Below are 16,543 nucleotides of genomic sequence, written 5' to 3'. Positions count from 1 at the left end.
AAAAATATTCTTTAAATTTTAAAAATTCTCTTATTGTGGGCTTTAGCACAAATATACATTTCTTCCCTTTGCTTTTCCTTCAATGATGATGTAGCAAAGTAGAGTGGAAGGAGCTGGACAGGGAGAAGGAAATACTGTCTGGGAGTGTCTGTCTAGCTCTGTGACTGACAGTCACCTCATTTCCTTGGGGTCTCAGGGTCATTTAAGATATTGATCAGTGATTCTCAACATTGAATAAAACTGTTTGAGAGGTTTCTTTAAGCTGTGTAAATTTATGATTGTAGAATTCTCAGTAATTAATAATCAATTAGTCAGTTATCAAGTATTTGTTGAGCATCTGTTGATGATCAGAATTTCACTAAGAGCTGTAAACTCCTGTAGCATTTCATTATGATGAATGTGGTGGTTGAAAGGCCTTCTCAAATAAATTGGTTCTTGATAAAGAGTACTCTCTGCCTGAGGAACATTATTTGCTACTTAATAATGTTTATCAAACATTTCCATGACCATGTCTAAAAGTTCTTTATGGACTCGTTGAAATACACACAAATAAGCAAGAATCGGAAGAAGAAGGAACTTAAAAATGGCCTCTAATCCCATATCCAGAGACAGTGTCATTGATAACACTTTGGTGTGGTTCTTCCAGTTGTCTTTTCTATGTGTAAAACACATATAGCGGTCAGAAAAATGGGATTGGTTATACATGCTATTTTTACCATTATTTCATGAATTAGAATGGCTTTAAGTAATAACTAGCATTTAACTTATAAATTATTGATAATGCCTCATATATTTATCTAGTTTTTTTTAGTTTATTTTTTTATTTTTTATTTTTAATTTCTTTATTGATTAAGGTATCACATATTTGTCCTCATCCCCCCATTCCCATCCCACACCCCTCCCCATGCATGCTCCCACCCCCCTGTTGTCCTTAACCGCTGGTTAGGCTCTTTTTTTAGTTTATTAGTACCTTCCATGTGCTATTTCATTTGGTTTCAAACATCACTATAAGATAGGACTGAGCAAGCAGATAGCCCTCTTTTACAGATGAGGCTGCCTAGGTCAAAGGTAAGTGACATGCCTGAGATCATACTACTGGTGACAAAGAGATGGAGATAGTAAATCCTTGACAGATAGCCTGGTGATACTAGTTTAAGGGTCAGTCTAGTAGATCCTGGGTGAGAAGGACTCTGGTCTACTAGAAGCATGTCATTGCTAATGAATCTTCTACATTCAGTTACTGAGGACTGCCTTTTTTTTGTTTTAGGGTACCATTCTCGCTTGAATCGTCTGCCTGGAGCTGCTCGATGTCTCAGAAAGGGGCGAAGGAGGCTTGTTGGGAAGGTGATGGCTCTTACTGTTTACAGGCTCAGTGGGAGGATAATATTCCTTTGGGGATTTGTGTAGCCTCTTGATAATCAAAGGTGCTGCACATTATCACCCTGGAATTAATTAAGCCAACAGGAATATTTTGCAAGTTCATAAGAGTGAACGTTATGTAGGATATGGATGGATAAACACATAAAGGATGAAGTTTAATTCATATAGAACTTCTGACAGAGCAAATACTGTCGTTATGACAGTATCTGTTGCCTATAAATCTACAGGCCTGATCTTTCTCTATTCTGTTTTTTTATTAATCTTATATGATTATTATGTAAGTTAAAACACTCTTGACTTTTTTATGACTCCTCCTGAATTCATGGGTGCTTCTTCTGTCCTGTCTTTGGTCTTTCACTCTAAAATTCATTAAAAAGAAAAAACTTGGAAAAAATTTTTCAAATTTCAAAACCTCCTCACTGGCCATGAGGGATGAATATCTGCTTACTCAGGTCTGCCTTTTCCAGTGATTGTGCCCGGCACTTACTTCATTTAATCCTCCCAACAACCTTGAAAAAAGGTGCTATTCCCCTTTAGCAGGTGAAAAAACTTGGGTTCAAAGATATTCAGTAATATATGATGTTATCCAGGTAGAAGTGGCTGAGTAGAGAGTTGAACCCCGGTCTACTTCTCTTTTTTATTTAAATTAAAAAAATTATTTTTCACTTTAGCTTTGAGATTGAATATAGGTTAAGATTGGGGCTCATACTCAGTCAGAGAAGATGGTGGTGGGCAAAGAGTAAGAAAGAGAGAGGCATTTTAGAGCATTAATTAGTTGGTTTACTCAGTAAGCATTTAGAATGCCTATGTGGCAGGCTCTGTGCCAACTTGGTTATATATAGTAGTCAGAGCCACAGTCTGGCTTACCTCAGAGAGTTGTTATCTTATAATTTAATCAGGGAATTATTTTTTGAAGTTTTACTGGTAGTCATACAAAATAAATGAGGCCATTTTTATTATATGTATTCATCTATGAGAATCCAGATGAACTTAGATTCTTTTTATCTTTAAATTCAATTTCAAATGTTTAATTAGGAAGACATTTGATTATTGGAAGAACGATGCCTTCTTTTGGGTCGCTCATTTTCCCGACAATAAAAAGCTGCCTGTTATTCTGAGTGCTTATTCTTGACAGCTAGCAGGGTATAAGTGAGTACATGGGGGTGGAAGGAAGCAGGAGGTTGGCAGTGGGAAACAGAGAGATGGTTTGATTTTTTTTCTCCTTATTGGTTAAGCTTGACAACAGTTTTTCCCTACCACCTACCTTACTTTGTTTCAGTTCCTATAAAAATAAGAGCCTTTCACTTCCATGGAAGTAAATCAGTTCAACTTGAAGGCTTCCTTTAGTTTGCCTGGAAGAAAACTAGCGCCTTTTGGATGTCTCTAAGGATTGCAAATGAATAGAATAATATTTACTTGTTTAATTCATCTTCATCACCTTAAAGGGATATTTGTCATTTCTAGCAGAGGTCACTGTTCTGCCTCCCTTCCCCCCTCCCCATGCCTCTAATTTTTTTCCAAATTGTAATCATAAATAATGAGTTTCATTCACAGCTCCCTGCTAGCGAGCTGCTAATTACGCAAAGTACTGCTTGTAATTTACACAGTAATAAACTGTAAATTTAAACATTACGGCACTTTAAGTTAATAATTTTTTTTTTCTGTAACAAATAGTTCATTTTTCACTCATCTTTTCCCTTGGCCCCACTACCATTTCTGTGTCTGTGACCAGGAGGCACGGGTATAGGGATGAAGAGTATGAAGAATACAGTATGTGAAACCTTTTCATTTACCTCCACTCCTGCCCAAAATCTGACCTCAAATTGATTTTTCATTAGTCAGGTCTGCTAAAATGTGTATCCTAATATTTAAGCTAATTATGCACATAGATGAATACAGATAATATTTGTCCAGAAACAAATGCATTTGAGTAGCAGGCTTGACATTCTTGACATGCATGCCCTATGACTTACACTCCCTCATCTTAACACTCATATGTGTATAACTCTTATTTATACACTGTTGGTATGCTTCCCCAGGCCCTATGATAGATACTCATTGTAAACTAGAGGCCCTTTGCACGAAGATTCGTGCAATAGGCCTTCCTTCCCCTGGCTGCTGGCACTGGTTTTCCTCTGGCACCTGGGACCCAGGCCTTCGCTCTGGCTGCAGCGGAGAAGCCAAGCCTCGAGGCTAGGCTTCTCTGCTCCGGCCACAGCGAGGCTTGGCTTCTCTGCTCCAGCAATAGCAGAGAAGCCAAGCCTTGAGGCTTCTCCTCTCCGGACGCAGCGGAGAAGCCAAGCCTCTTCAGTCTTCAGTCTTTGCTCGGGCTGGAGCCTTCAGTCTTCGCTCCGCGCCCGTGTATGCAAATTAACCCGCCATCTTTGTTGGGTTGATTTGCATACTCCTGATTGGTTGGTGGGTGTCATGGATGTATGGTCAATTTGCATATTTCTCTATTATTAGTGTAGATATGCTCACATTAAATGAAGGGTGAGTGCCTTCTGCCATTTTCCAGTTTTTTGGAGATGATGAGGTTTTGAATTGCTTGTAGTGTTAGGGTAATATTTCATGTTGCAAACTCGAAAACCCCAAATTTAGAAAACAATTTATGCAAACTTCTATTTCTTGTTTTAAGAGATGACATTTAACAGACAAAATACAGGTGACAGTTTCTGTAAGTTGCAAAAATTCTTTGCTATGTATATATATTTACTCAGTAGATATTTAAGTGTTACTGGTGAGGACTCAGTAAATGGATGTGCTGCTTGTCTGTTAAAAATGAGCTGCTGTTGGATTTTTTAAAAAAGTTTTTATTTCTATATACTTGAATAACTCCAGGAGGTATTATTATTATATACTATATATAGTAAACAATGTTTATAACAATTGTGCCACGCCAGCATGGCCAAGGGTGAACCTGAGGAGGGGTGGTGAAGGCTTGAAGAAAAGACAGACAAGAGAATACAGCTGGGGCTCGGTGGATCTCCCGTGCCTGGATGAGTTCACAAAAGACCCAGCCTGCAAACCGATGCTTTATTTTATAGTCTGATTAAAACAAGAGTAGATTACCATGTATACAAATGTTCTTGTTTTGGCGACACTCGCTGCACCTCCCAAAGTCCATTAGCTACTTAGGAAGTAATTAGGGAAGGCTACAAGGTCAGGCTTAATTATGCTAGGAGAGCTCTGCTTTCGAGGCTGGGACTTGTTTGTGGCCCTGCCACAGGTCAGCCCGAGGCTTGACCTTAGAGCCGCTCCCTATAAAAAACTTTTTTGAAAGACTAAAGAAAGGTAAGTCTAGGGTAACTTGAAATACTTTTTTTAGAAATTGATTTTTAGAGAGAGAGTAAGGGAGATGGAGAAAGAGAGAGAGATTGGTTGCCTCTGCACACACCCCAACTGGGCTGGGGATTGAACCAGGGACCCCGGTAAATGCCCTGACTGGGAATTGAACTGCGACCCTCCAGTGCATGGGATACTCCAACCAATTGAGCCACACTGGCCAGGGCAGCATGAAATACTTTTAAGTTAGATTCCCATAAGAAATATACTTGCTGTTGGATTTTAAGATTGACATTTGACATGTGTCTTTGAAGTTGCTGGCACGTTCATGGGAAAGTGTGAGCTTGATGACAGGTTGTGCTTTATATATTTGTTTCTGTGGTTAGATGACACTTTTGTCTTCCTTGTCTTTTCAGGAGACCAGCATAAGTACTTTGGGTACTGAGAGGTTAGGCCACATCATTAGTGACTCCCGGCAGAAAGAGTAAGTGCTTATGTATTTACTGGATATTCTAATCTGTTCCTTGGAGAAGGAAGAAAAAGAGGAGCTTTTTTTTTTTTTTTTTACTATATTTTTATTTATTTCGGAGAGGAATGGAGAGGGGGAGAGAGAAACAGGAATGATGAGAGAGAGTCATTGATCGGCTGCCTCCTGCACGCTCCCTATTGGAGATCGAGCCCACAACCCAGGCCTGTGCCTTTAACCGAATCCAACCCGGGACCCTTCTGTTCACAGGCCAACGCTCTATCCACTGAGCCAAACAGGCTAGGGCCTGAAAGAGGAGATCTTAATAATCAACATGGGTAATGCCCTAAACCTATGAGAGTTACTATTTTTTTCCTTTCTAGACTAGTTTTTATTTTTTTGCTTTTTTATATCTATAGGTGCTGCATTTTAAAAGTAGCCTCCAATGAAGATGCTACATTTTAAACTAATTTTTCTGTCTCTTAAAATTGTTTCTGTTCAAAATGGGTGATTGCCTCTACATTTGCTTATATTCCCTTCTCATTTTTAGACCTCTATATAGAAAAATTTTTTTTGTCCTAACTACTGTGATAAATACAACTAAAAAGCCTGTGTGTAGCTATGGAAAAGTTATTCCATCCCTTCTTGTGACAGCTTGGCCCCCTAACATGATTGGCTCTTTGATGTCTCCTGAACACGTCAGTACCCAGTTATGATCTATACCTATCTAGCCTGAGTGAACCCAGTTATGATCTATACCTATCTAGCCTGAGTGAACTTTTAATGTACAAAATAGACAAGATGTGCATGTAGTTTATGCCCTCGTTGAATTGGAGACCCTGTTGTCACTGCATAGCTGAGAGCATTGTTTTCACAGTCTAATCAGAGGTTTATTTGTAGAGTGTCCAGTCTTTTACATTCCATTACAAGGCTTTTTCCTTTGAAGAGTTATTTTCTGCAAAAAGTTCAAACACATTAACATCTCTATTCTTCTTCTTTTTTTAAAAAAATATACTTTATTGATTTTTTTGACAGAGAGGAAGGGAGAGGGATAGAGAGTTAGAAACATCGCTGAGAGAGAGAAACATCAAACCGCTGCCTCCTGCACACTCCCCACTGGGTATGTGCCTGCAACCAGGGTACACGCCCTTGACCGGAATCAAACCTGGACCCTTGAGTCTGCAGTCCAGTGCTCTATCCACTGAGCCAAACCTGTTAGAGCACATCTCTTTTCTTTTCTCCTCAAATTCCATCGTTTCCCATTTCTGTCTTTGTCTTCTCTTCATTATGCCAACATCTTTTTATCTTCTCCCTCTCTCTGTAATTTTCCTACCACTTCTTTTATGTCTTCTTCACTGTTATTCTCTCCCTTTCTCTAGTGTCTGGTTACCATCAGCTGGGAAAAGGGAACGAAATCAGGTAAGATCTTTTCTTTATTGTCTCTATTTTACACTTGATTTTCTTTTCTTTAGAAAGAATAAAGTGTTGGCTTCTGATTTTCCTTCCCTTTCTGCTTGTGCACATGAGGTAAGGTTCCTGTTCACAGTGTTGTTCTCATTTTCTTGGAGGACTGTTGCCCAAGAATAGGTACTCACTGATAAGACCTGTAGTTACTTGTTAAGTTCAGCTGTAATCTTTAGTTTATTACTTGTAACACGTATTTCTTAGAAATCCCATTTTTATTTTAGTTCAAAACTTTGCAGTAAGAAATCAGAATGAACCTCATCTGCTTATTGTTTAGTTAAGCAGCAGACTCTTGTGCTGAGAAGTAAACTGTTGAAGCCTACACGTATTAAACAGAAGAAGGTAGAGCTGCTTTGGGTGAAATGGGGTTGAGGGCTTAGAGCCTTGCCCTCTTAGTCTTGTCCCTAGCTACCCACTGAGAGAGCCCTCGGCACATCTAGCCCTTTGTTGTAGGGGTCATAATTTAAAAAGTATCGATAGTTCCTTTATGTTTGAAGCTTTTGATTTTGGAAGAGAGGTTGCTTTATCTTGGTGATTAGTTATAAAATAGATGTAATCATCATATCAAACTTGTTATTTCATAGAAATAGAGTAAAGACAATGCTGAATAATAATAATTGATATAAAAATATTAAGTAAATAGTGCAGGTGGTGGCCAAGTATGGAAAAAGTCATTAAGGTCGTATGTGAAAGACTTTAGTTTGGGGAACTCCACGCTAGAGTGCTCATCGTGGTTGCATCAGAGGATCTAAAGGCAGAGGGGATCTTTGGGGATGTACTATTTACAGATGAGGTTTAATCTGTTTGTCCCAAGTCATAGAGCTCATAGAACCGTGACTGGAACCTTTGACACAGAGAACAGTTCCATAGTTTGTATTCTCTTAAGTTCTTTTGTAATGACCATTTGGAGTTCTTTCAGTCTTTAGTTCTGAAATTTTGGGGCGGTTTATTTATTGTGGAAAAAGTCCAAAGAAAGTATCAAAGGTAAAGTGAGGTACTTTTGTGTATAGTGTCCCATTTGATCTTGCAACCACTTTTTGAGGTCCATAGATGTTTTATAGATGATAAACTGAAATCCTGTGTAATAAAAGCCTAATATGCAAATGGACTGAACGGCAGAACGACCGGTCGCTATGATCTTCACTGACCACCAGGGGGCAGATGCTCAATGCAGGAGCTGCCCCCAGCCACAGGCCGCTACCAGCGGCAGCGGCAGGGGGCCGGGCTGGCGAGTGGGCGGCACCAGGCCAGCCAAGGCAGGTGTCAGCAGGGGCTCCCTGATTGCCCTGCTGGTCACCCCACAGATCGGCCCTGATCGCCAGCCAGACCTAGGGACCCTACCTGTGCACGAATTTCATGCACTGCGCCCTCTAGTTACTTTATAAACTGTTAAAGCAATGTTTCATTCAGCCCTCATAAAAGTCCTTTACAATAGGTAAGACAGAAAGCAGTACTTTCATTTCCCAGATGAGGATAGTAAAGCTTAAAGTGATTATGTAGTTTTTAATACATGACAGCTCAGTTGGTAGATTGGAACTAAACATTTGTTATTCTAATTCTTAATGTAGTTCTGTTTTCACTACACTGTGCTGCTGGTATGTGCTAACCAGTTATTCACTGGAAACATTTGCTAGGATAAGGAAGTGAAAAGGTAATTTTATGCTGGTCTTCTTAGGCCCAAGGGGTGATAATCAACAGGTGTAAGTTTCCGTTATGTCAGTTATAAAGTACAGTTGACCCTTGAACAACATGCATTTGAACTGTGCAGGTCTGCTTATACACAAATTAAAAAAATATACTGAAATGTATTTTCTCTTCTTTATGATTTTCTAAGTAACATTTTCTTTTTCTTAGCCTTCTTGTAGGAATACAGTGTATAATACGCATAGCATATAAACTATATGTTAACAGACTGTTTATGTTATCAGCAAGGCTTCTGGTCAACAGTAGGCTGTTAGTAGTTAAGTTTTTGGGAAGTCAGAAGTTATACATGAGTATTCAAGGGTCCACTGTACTGTCCTCTGCTATTTAAGTAATTATTGTTTATCAGAAGTTTTTGAAAAAATAGTTTTTTGGGGTGGTAGATGAAGTGTGCTAGGGTACACTGTTGGATGTGCAAAACCTTACTTAAGGGTGTCTGTGGGACAGCAAAGGAGTTGAATGGTAAAAGCGAAAAAGTAATCAAGTAGCAGGTTACTCTTTCCAATTATGTCTGTTTAATATACGCTTTACTAAAATAACCTTATTTATTATTGCAGTTTAATCCCCTCTCTCCGCTTTACTCCCTGGATGTTCTTGCTGATGCTTCTCACCGACGGTGTTCACCTGCACACTGCTCTGCCAGGTAATTGTCTTCTTGTGGCTATTTCTTCCAGACAATGCCATTTTTCTTCTTACAACACCTTTTAAATTATAAAGTGTGTTTGTGTATAGTGTCAGTTTGATCCTTTTGAGGTCAATGGATGTTTTCAGATGCAGAAACTGAGGCAGAGTAGCAAGGTATCTTCTCTATGGTCATGTGACTAGTATGTGATTTAAGTTTCAACTTTGACCTAGTTTTCTGGCTCATATTTCATATTTCTTCTACAAGCCCCATCTTCAGAGTACATTATTAATGATCCTTGCCATGACCTGCAAAATTATGCATAATCTGACTTCTGCCTGTATGTCCAAACCTCTTTCATAAACTTCTTTCTCCTCACTGGGGGAGGGATCCAGCTGCACCAGGGAACTCCATTTTGTTTTTCAAAAGTAGCAACCCTTTCCTGCCTCTGAACCTTCACACGTGCTCCCTTTACTTGGACTACAGTCTTATAGCAGTTCCCAGGATTGGCTTTTTCTCATCTCAACCTCAGGGAGGACCTCTCAGACCATCCTATTTAAAGGGGCCACCTCTACCACTCTGCTTATTATCTATTTCTTTCTTTCTTTTTTTTTTTTTTAAGAGCTTTAACATCATCTAAAATGACTTTGTTTATTGGGCTTCCCCCCACCCCCCACTACACTATAAACTTCAAAGTGCAGGGACCTTGTCTTGTTCCCTGATATATCCCCAGCATTTAACGCAGTGTCTAGCACTTACTAGGCATTTAGTATACATTTGTCAGAATGAATCCTGAGCCCACATAGCAGAATGAATTTAGCGCCTCTCAATATAAATTCTCTTAAGTTAGGTGACATGGAAAGTAAATACGGTTTTTATTGTAGCATCTCCTAGCAGGACTATTGTGTACAAAAGAGCAGTTAATAGGCTGAACCAAAGGACTTTTACTGTTTATAGTAGTACAGTGAATTTATTTCCAAGGTTCTGATGATTTTTCCCCCTAATATGTTCTTAAATGGATGTGTTCATAACATTTGGGGTACAGAGTGCACAAAGAAATTATTCTTTCATGGATAAAAGTAGAACTTCCACTATGGGCTATAACAAACTCTGTATCATAAATTGCTGCCAGACCTTCTAGGAGAAGTAGTATTTAAATGGGGAAAGTCTTTTGAAAAGGGAGGCCATCACAAATGGTGTTACTTGGAAAGTGGAAAATTGTGGGACGTTGATAAACTACTATACGGCCTTTTCTTCAGTAGATTGCAGTTTATTCATCATTCATTCATTCAACATTTGCTGACACCCTACTACGTGGCAGGGTCTTTGTTTAGGTAATACCTTAAGGAGCTTCTATTGTCATGGGAAAGTCAGGTGTGGAAATTGACAATTGCAATATGGAGTGATAAGTGCATAAAGGTGTGCACGACATTGATATGAAGCACAGAGGAGGGGCTTTTAACTTAGAGGCTCAGGGAGGTTTTCTTAGAGGAGGTGTGTACAAGCTATCTTGGAAGACACAGAATTTCAATCCCTAAGTAAGCAGTCCTCAAGCTTTTGTCTTAATACCAAATGAAATAATGGCCATGTATACTTTTTGGTAAGACTATAAGAAGCACTGTATCATGTCAGATGCTGAAAGTGGATTATTAGCCTTCTTTCCTTTACCTCTGCTACCTAGAGCTGTTCTGTGCTCAGTATCCATGCTTTTATCAGGCTTGCTGTTGCCTTTAAAACCTCATCCCCCTGGAGTGAGTGTCAACCTCTTGTTTCTTTATGTTTTTCATTATCCATATCATTATTTTCATTCTCTTGCTGGCAGTGCTTGTAGCTAGATTTGGAAACATAACGAAGTCTAGGTTTTGCTTTTGGTGCACTCAGCTCTAGGGAAACGTTGCTTATTGCTCTCCACCATGGCTAAAAGCAAGGGGAGAGAATGTGGACAATTACAGCTCATAGCTTGTCCTTCTAGACATCATTTCTAGGGTAGTGGATACAAAGTGAGTTCTTTGGGAGAAGGGGAAGGTAAAGTGTTTAAACTTACATTTATTTATTTTCTTATCCTTAATTCTTTTTATTAAATCGTTTATATGTAGTCTAGCGGCACATAATTGTCCTCTTGCAGCTATTTCTTCCAGACAGTGTCATATATTACATATATATGGTGTGTTCGTTCAAACTTTTTACTCATGAGGGTGCACTAAAGTTTGGTGACCACTAATCTATGGGAATGGTCAGCACAAGTGATCTCTATGCAATTTTTAGAAAATGTGGATGATGAGACACTGAGCTCCTGGGGCTCCCTCTCCTTCCTTTGGAATAGTGGGGTTCCTGCCCGGCAAGGGCTCAGTAGAGAAGAAGCAGTCTAGTTTCAGTGTGACTGAGGGATGAGATTGGGTTCAAAACTGGATGGTGGGATTTGTGAAAAGTGGACGACTTAACAAAGCTTGTCACCTAGAAAGGGGAATGTTAAAAGAGTGGTGGTAGGGAAGAGGCAGGTGAATAACTGGATAGAAAACTGTTTCTAATGGAAATTTTATCTTTTTCTTGTTCCATTTTATCTGTAGTAGGAAAAATTTCTTTCAAAGCATCTGGGCAGCACTGGGAATTTCACACCCATCATTAGAACGATTTGTGTGTGTGTGGTGACTATGTTATCATTAGTGGTATAATTTTATTTGGCGGAGAGAGAAGTGTTTCCTGTTTTATCACAGCTTTCCCTGAGGAGGGCTGGTGTATTAATTTGCTGTATTGCCTCCTGGCTGTTCCCAGGCTGTTTTTCCTCTTCATCATGGAATTTTTAATGGCCCTAGTGCCTCTTGGGAAGCATGTGAGGAAGAGTTCCTCAGGGAGTGCTTTTCTTTTTCACATGCCTATAATTACTCTCCTTTAAGAGCACAAAGAGTTTGATAATCATGCCTGAACTGTGAAGGTTTCCTCCGTCGGGTTATTGAGCTGAGGCTGTTTCCTGCCTGGACATGGCCAGTTCCACAGTCCTCCACTCAACTGCATGCGAGTGATGAGCCTTTACCCACCTCCTCACTGCCGCATCATAATAAAGCTCTGGTTTTCAGCGGGAGGCCTGGAGGCCGATTGGGGGCTATGAGTGACTTTCTTGTTTAGTATTTCATTGCTATAAACAAAGAAATAATGAGACCGAGATTTTAAGAGGTCATTTTATTGATGTTTCATTTTAATACAGCCCAGATGGCAGGCGCAATGGATGGGAGAGGGAGTCTTTGTGGTGGTTGTGCCACCTTATAGATTTGTGGGATAAGAGGTTTTCAGAAATACCACTCTAGCAATACTTAATTTGGTGGTTTTCAAACCTGGCTGCACTTTCGAATCACCTGAGAAGCTTTAAAAAAATATCCATGCTGGGTCCCTCTTCCCATGATTATGACTTAATTGGCCTGGGATGAGGCCCAGGCATTGGCATTATTTTAAAGCTCCCTGTGACTCTGATATGCTGCCAGGGTTAAAAACTATTGCCCTAAATGCATATGGTTTTATGAGTGGTGCTTTGTAATTTGCTTAACGGGAAATCTCATCATAATTGGCATGAGCTCTGTGCTTTGATATTGTGAGCATGATTTTTTTGTGGGAGGTAGAACACGGGACCTCTCTTAGCTTTGGAGAACTGCTTGCTGTAGGTGAGAAGAGAGTGTTAGTTAGGGGTTAGCTCAGTGCTTTGCATGTAGTGATTAACATGTGGGAGGAGTTGCTGGGTGGGTGTATGGATGAAATTCTTAAACCAGCTGTTTAGGTTTGGTTGTTTAGGTTGTTAGTATTGGGGTGTTACTATTAAAATAGTATATACTTGGTGTTGGTGTTAAGAATTACTGCTGCTCCAGCAGATGGTGTGATTGGCGTTCTGGTAGAGGCAGTGGTATTGCTGTCAGGAACTCAGTCAGAGAATGGTAATAAGGAGCTAGTGCTGTAGGCAGCTTTTCCCAAAATGAGAGTTATTGATTATCCAGGATAGCTTTTCTTACCATTATTGCCTTAGAAAACCCAAACTGGAACTTATCAGCTGCTATATCTCTCTGCATGATGCATAGGTCACTAGTTACAGTTTTTGAGTAATCACATGGCAGCTGTGGGTTTTCTTCAATTTTCCTTGCTTTTGGGTAGTGATTTTGTAATGCATCACCATTTCCATTTATTTCTTGTGAAGTTCTCAGTCTCATATTAGTGGATACTAGACCCAGGTTAGACTCTTGGCTTTACCTGGGCAAATGACTTGACCTTCCCCGTACCTCAATTTCCTCATCTGTAAAATAGATTATCAATATTTATTGGGCTAGTGATGATCAAAATGAAATGTATATTTGAATATTTCATATACTAGTAGCTAATATTATTTTTGTTATATAGTTACTACCCTACCTTGTCCTTAGGATAATTATAGTTTTACAAACTGATTTGGCTTCCAGAGCTGTTCACTAATGAGATGTGTACAGATTCTTGAGGTGCTTAAATGGCCTCAAATGGACTATAAGAGGAGGCATTTGGACAGTATGTGGGTATAAAAGAGAGACCTTCCTGCCCATTAGAGATTTGAAATATGATAGGCTGTGCTCATTGTAATTCATTTTATCTGTTCACAAACGTTATGATCTGCATATCAGAGTTGTGTGCCCAGCTGGCTGTGCCATTTGACAAGGAGTTTCAAAGAGCAAGAAGAAGACTCAATTCATGCTATTATTTCTGACCTTTGGAGCCGTAGTAAACAGCCCCAGGTTTTACCTCAGGGCTTGGGGGAAAGAACCTTTTGTTAGTCCTCTGTCTGTTGGGGATGCTGTGATGCCCAGCAGCTCTTGCTCACCTCTTTAGTGCCTTAGTTTTGGCCATGTGAGAAGTGTTTCTGCTGTAAAATTGTCCATAATGCTGCCAGTTCTACTGGAATTTCCCATTATATAGTACACAGTTCTGGAGTCTTTGTCCTCTGTTGGAGGGTCTTGTTTATAGCAGCTCTCAGCCAGCTGGCATCTTCCTGCCTAACTGGAGTGATGAAAGCATTTTTCTCTCTGTTTTGCCATTGTACTAAACCCATCTTTCCAACTGATGTGAATCTGTTCTGCTCCTGTGGGTGGCATGAAACAGCTTCACGATGTGTCAGCTTTGGCCCAGCCAAGGGAAGTAGGTTACGGAGAGTTTTCAGGTGTTAGTGAGCCGTTTGTCACAGACCACTGAGGGTTAGTTTTGAGTGAACACACTAGTGGAATTGCTAGGATCTCTTCCTGTTGAATAAACCTCCACTGTGTCCTATAATTGTGAAGTGGTTTTCTCTCCTTAGTTGCTTCAAGTGTCAGAGGCCTGGATCCTTTGCTATGTGTAAGTCTGTGAAAATATTTCTCCTACTGGGTGTTTAATAAAAGCCAGTTAACTCTGAAGATAAAACACAGGCGAGGAAAGGGGTGTGTCTTTTCCCCTAGATTTAATTCATTTGCCCCCAGTTTACCTTGGCACTTTGCTTGTTCCTTAATTACATCGCAGAGTCTGTGTCTGTTAGTTCTTTATGCATCGACCTCCCTCACTATGTTGTGAGCTCCCGGTGGGAGGGCACTGGGCTCAGTCGTTTTGTGTACACCCTCTCCACACCCAGTATAGTGCTTTACATAGGGTAGGCCTTCATACATTTTTGTTAACAGTAATTGAGGTGAATAGATTAGTAATTAAGGAGAATAATTGGAATATATGATATACATGAACTTTGGTCCTTAGAAATATTAATAATTTTTTCTTGACGTTACTAATTTGTAAATGTTTAAGGAATAGTATAGCAAATAAATAGCTTTTCACAATAAATCTTATTTTATGCAAAATAATGAATTTTCCATTGGGTTTTAAAAATGAATGATTTTTGAAGGTGAACTATTCCTTAAATTAGTTCGACATTGGCAGATAAAGACTGTTTTCTCTCCTTAGGAGTGACTCTAAACATCTTTGTTCTAAATCTAAAGCAGTCACTTCAGTTATTTTTTTGCCAACATTGGCTCTATTAAACATGCATGTTTTTCTCAAAGTAATTTTTCCCCCTAAAAGTACATTCCTGCCCCAGGGACATAGTGATCTGCCCAGTTTCCTAAGTAACACTGCAGTTTTAAAAACTCACCTGATCTTTTGGTTACCTGCAGTAAAAAAATAAAATAGAAATGTGTTTATGCAAGGATATACAGAATACTCTTTCAATTAATTGTTCATCTTTAGCATTCACCTTCACACTTATATATGATATGAATGTAGTGACTTTTCCTAAAGTAAGAATTTTAAAATATATATATTTTTATTGATTTTAGAGAGAGGAAGGGAGAGGGATTGAGAGAGAGAAACATCAAAATGAGAGAGAAACACCGATGGGCTGCCTCCTGCACACCCCCCACTGGGGATCGAGCCCGAAACACGGGCCAGGTTGAAGTAAGAAATTTTTAAAGACTGTATTTGTTACTTTAAAAAAATATATATTTTATTGATTTTTTACAGAGAAGAAGGGGGAGGGCTAGAGAGCTAGAAACATCAATGAGAGAGAAACATTGATCAGCTGCCTCCTGCACACTCCCCACTGGGTATGTGCCCGCAACCAAGGTACATGCCCTTGACCGGAATCGAACCTGGGACCCTTGAGTCCACAGGCCGACGCTCCATCCACTGAGCCAAACCAGTGAGGGCATGTATTTGTTGCTTTTAATGCTCATTCCCCCATACATTCTTTTGGGTGGATGCTGCTGAACATGATGCTTTTAGGGGAAGTACTGACCTGGCTTCATGCTGTGAAGAAGTAGGGCTGAGGAATACTGAGGCTCCATCAGATGAAACAGAACAAGCCTAGCCTGTCTTTTCTGTAGGTTAATTGCTTATATATTGAGTATTTTTGTCTAAATTTACATTAATTTTAATCATCTTGTTATTCTTTAAGTTAAATATTTAGATCTCTTTTATTGATTAGCTTATTAGCTTTGGAAATTTGGTATATTTTTTAACTCAGTAATTTCCACAATGGGTATAAACTTATTGGTATTACTAGTACTTGAGAAGAAATTTGAAAATAAACATATTACTGATTCTTCTCCCACCCTAGTATGGTGGGGGTTGTGTATTTTTTAAAATCTTACATCATTCTGATAAACATTTGCTGCTTCAGTTGAGAAGGAAGTTTTAAGAATTTGGTAGACATTTTAGCTTAATTTATATCTAGCTTTTTTCACCCCCTACATAATTGAAAGGTCCCCTCTCCTCACATATAGTACCTCATTTTGCAACACACAAACAACTGTACACTGCTCTTGAAAAAAAGTTTTAAAAAATCTAGTTAAATCATCTGCCCTTTCTACCTATAGGGAGGGGGCTCTGTGTGTTTAGAAGGGGAATCTCAGGTTCTTTTTCTGTGTCCTTTGTGATATCTCACTTGTTCATTGCCCTTTTCAGTTTATATCTTGTGAGTAGACAGTGATACTGTCAGAGTAAAATAACACAAATTAAAGAAACAACACATCCTAATATATAAAAACCCTGGGTCCGTCACATCCACAATGATTGGAGGCTCGATCTAACGCCCAGGCTGCTTGCGCAGCAGGCTCTGGTGGGTGGGGACTTGTGGCAGTAGAGATGGGGATGGGAGAGGC

General features: G+C 39.5%; 1 protein-coding gene across 2 annotated transcripts in view; it reads left to right on the top strand.

Annotated features, from left to right (window-relative positions):
* The window catches only part of GPATCH2L (G-patch domain containing 2 like), a 53,867-nt gene that overhangs the window by 24,358 nt on the left and 12,966 nt on the right, over positions 1-16,543 (top strand). The window contains exons 5-8 of one of the 2 annotated variants that reach the window (XM_028141337.2): positions 1,268-1,344; positions 5,082-5,149; positions 6,604-6,658; positions 8,854-8,939. In XM_028141337.2, the coding sequence (XP_027997138.2) occupies positions 1,268-1,344; positions 5,082-5,149; positions 6,604-6,658; positions 8,854-8,939 (286 nt within the window). Of the gene's footprint in view, positions 1-1,267; positions 1,345-5,081; positions 5,150-6,510; positions 6,551-6,603; positions 6,659-8,853; positions 8,940-16,543 lie in introns of both variants that reach the window. The other variant, XM_008138807.3, reaches the window with a different exon arrangement.

Source organism: Eptesicus fuscus, chromosome 5, assembly GCF_027574615.1.
Source record: "Eptesicus fuscus isolate TK198812 chromosome 5, DD_ASM_mEF_20220401, whole genome shotgun sequence".
Taxonomy (NCBI): domain Eukaryota; kingdom Metazoa; phylum Chordata; class Mammalia; order Chiroptera; family Vespertilionidae; genus Eptesicus; species Eptesicus fuscus.
The sequence above is the reverse complement of the archived record's forward strand: the minus strand, read 5'-3'. Positions and strand labels throughout refer to the sequence as shown.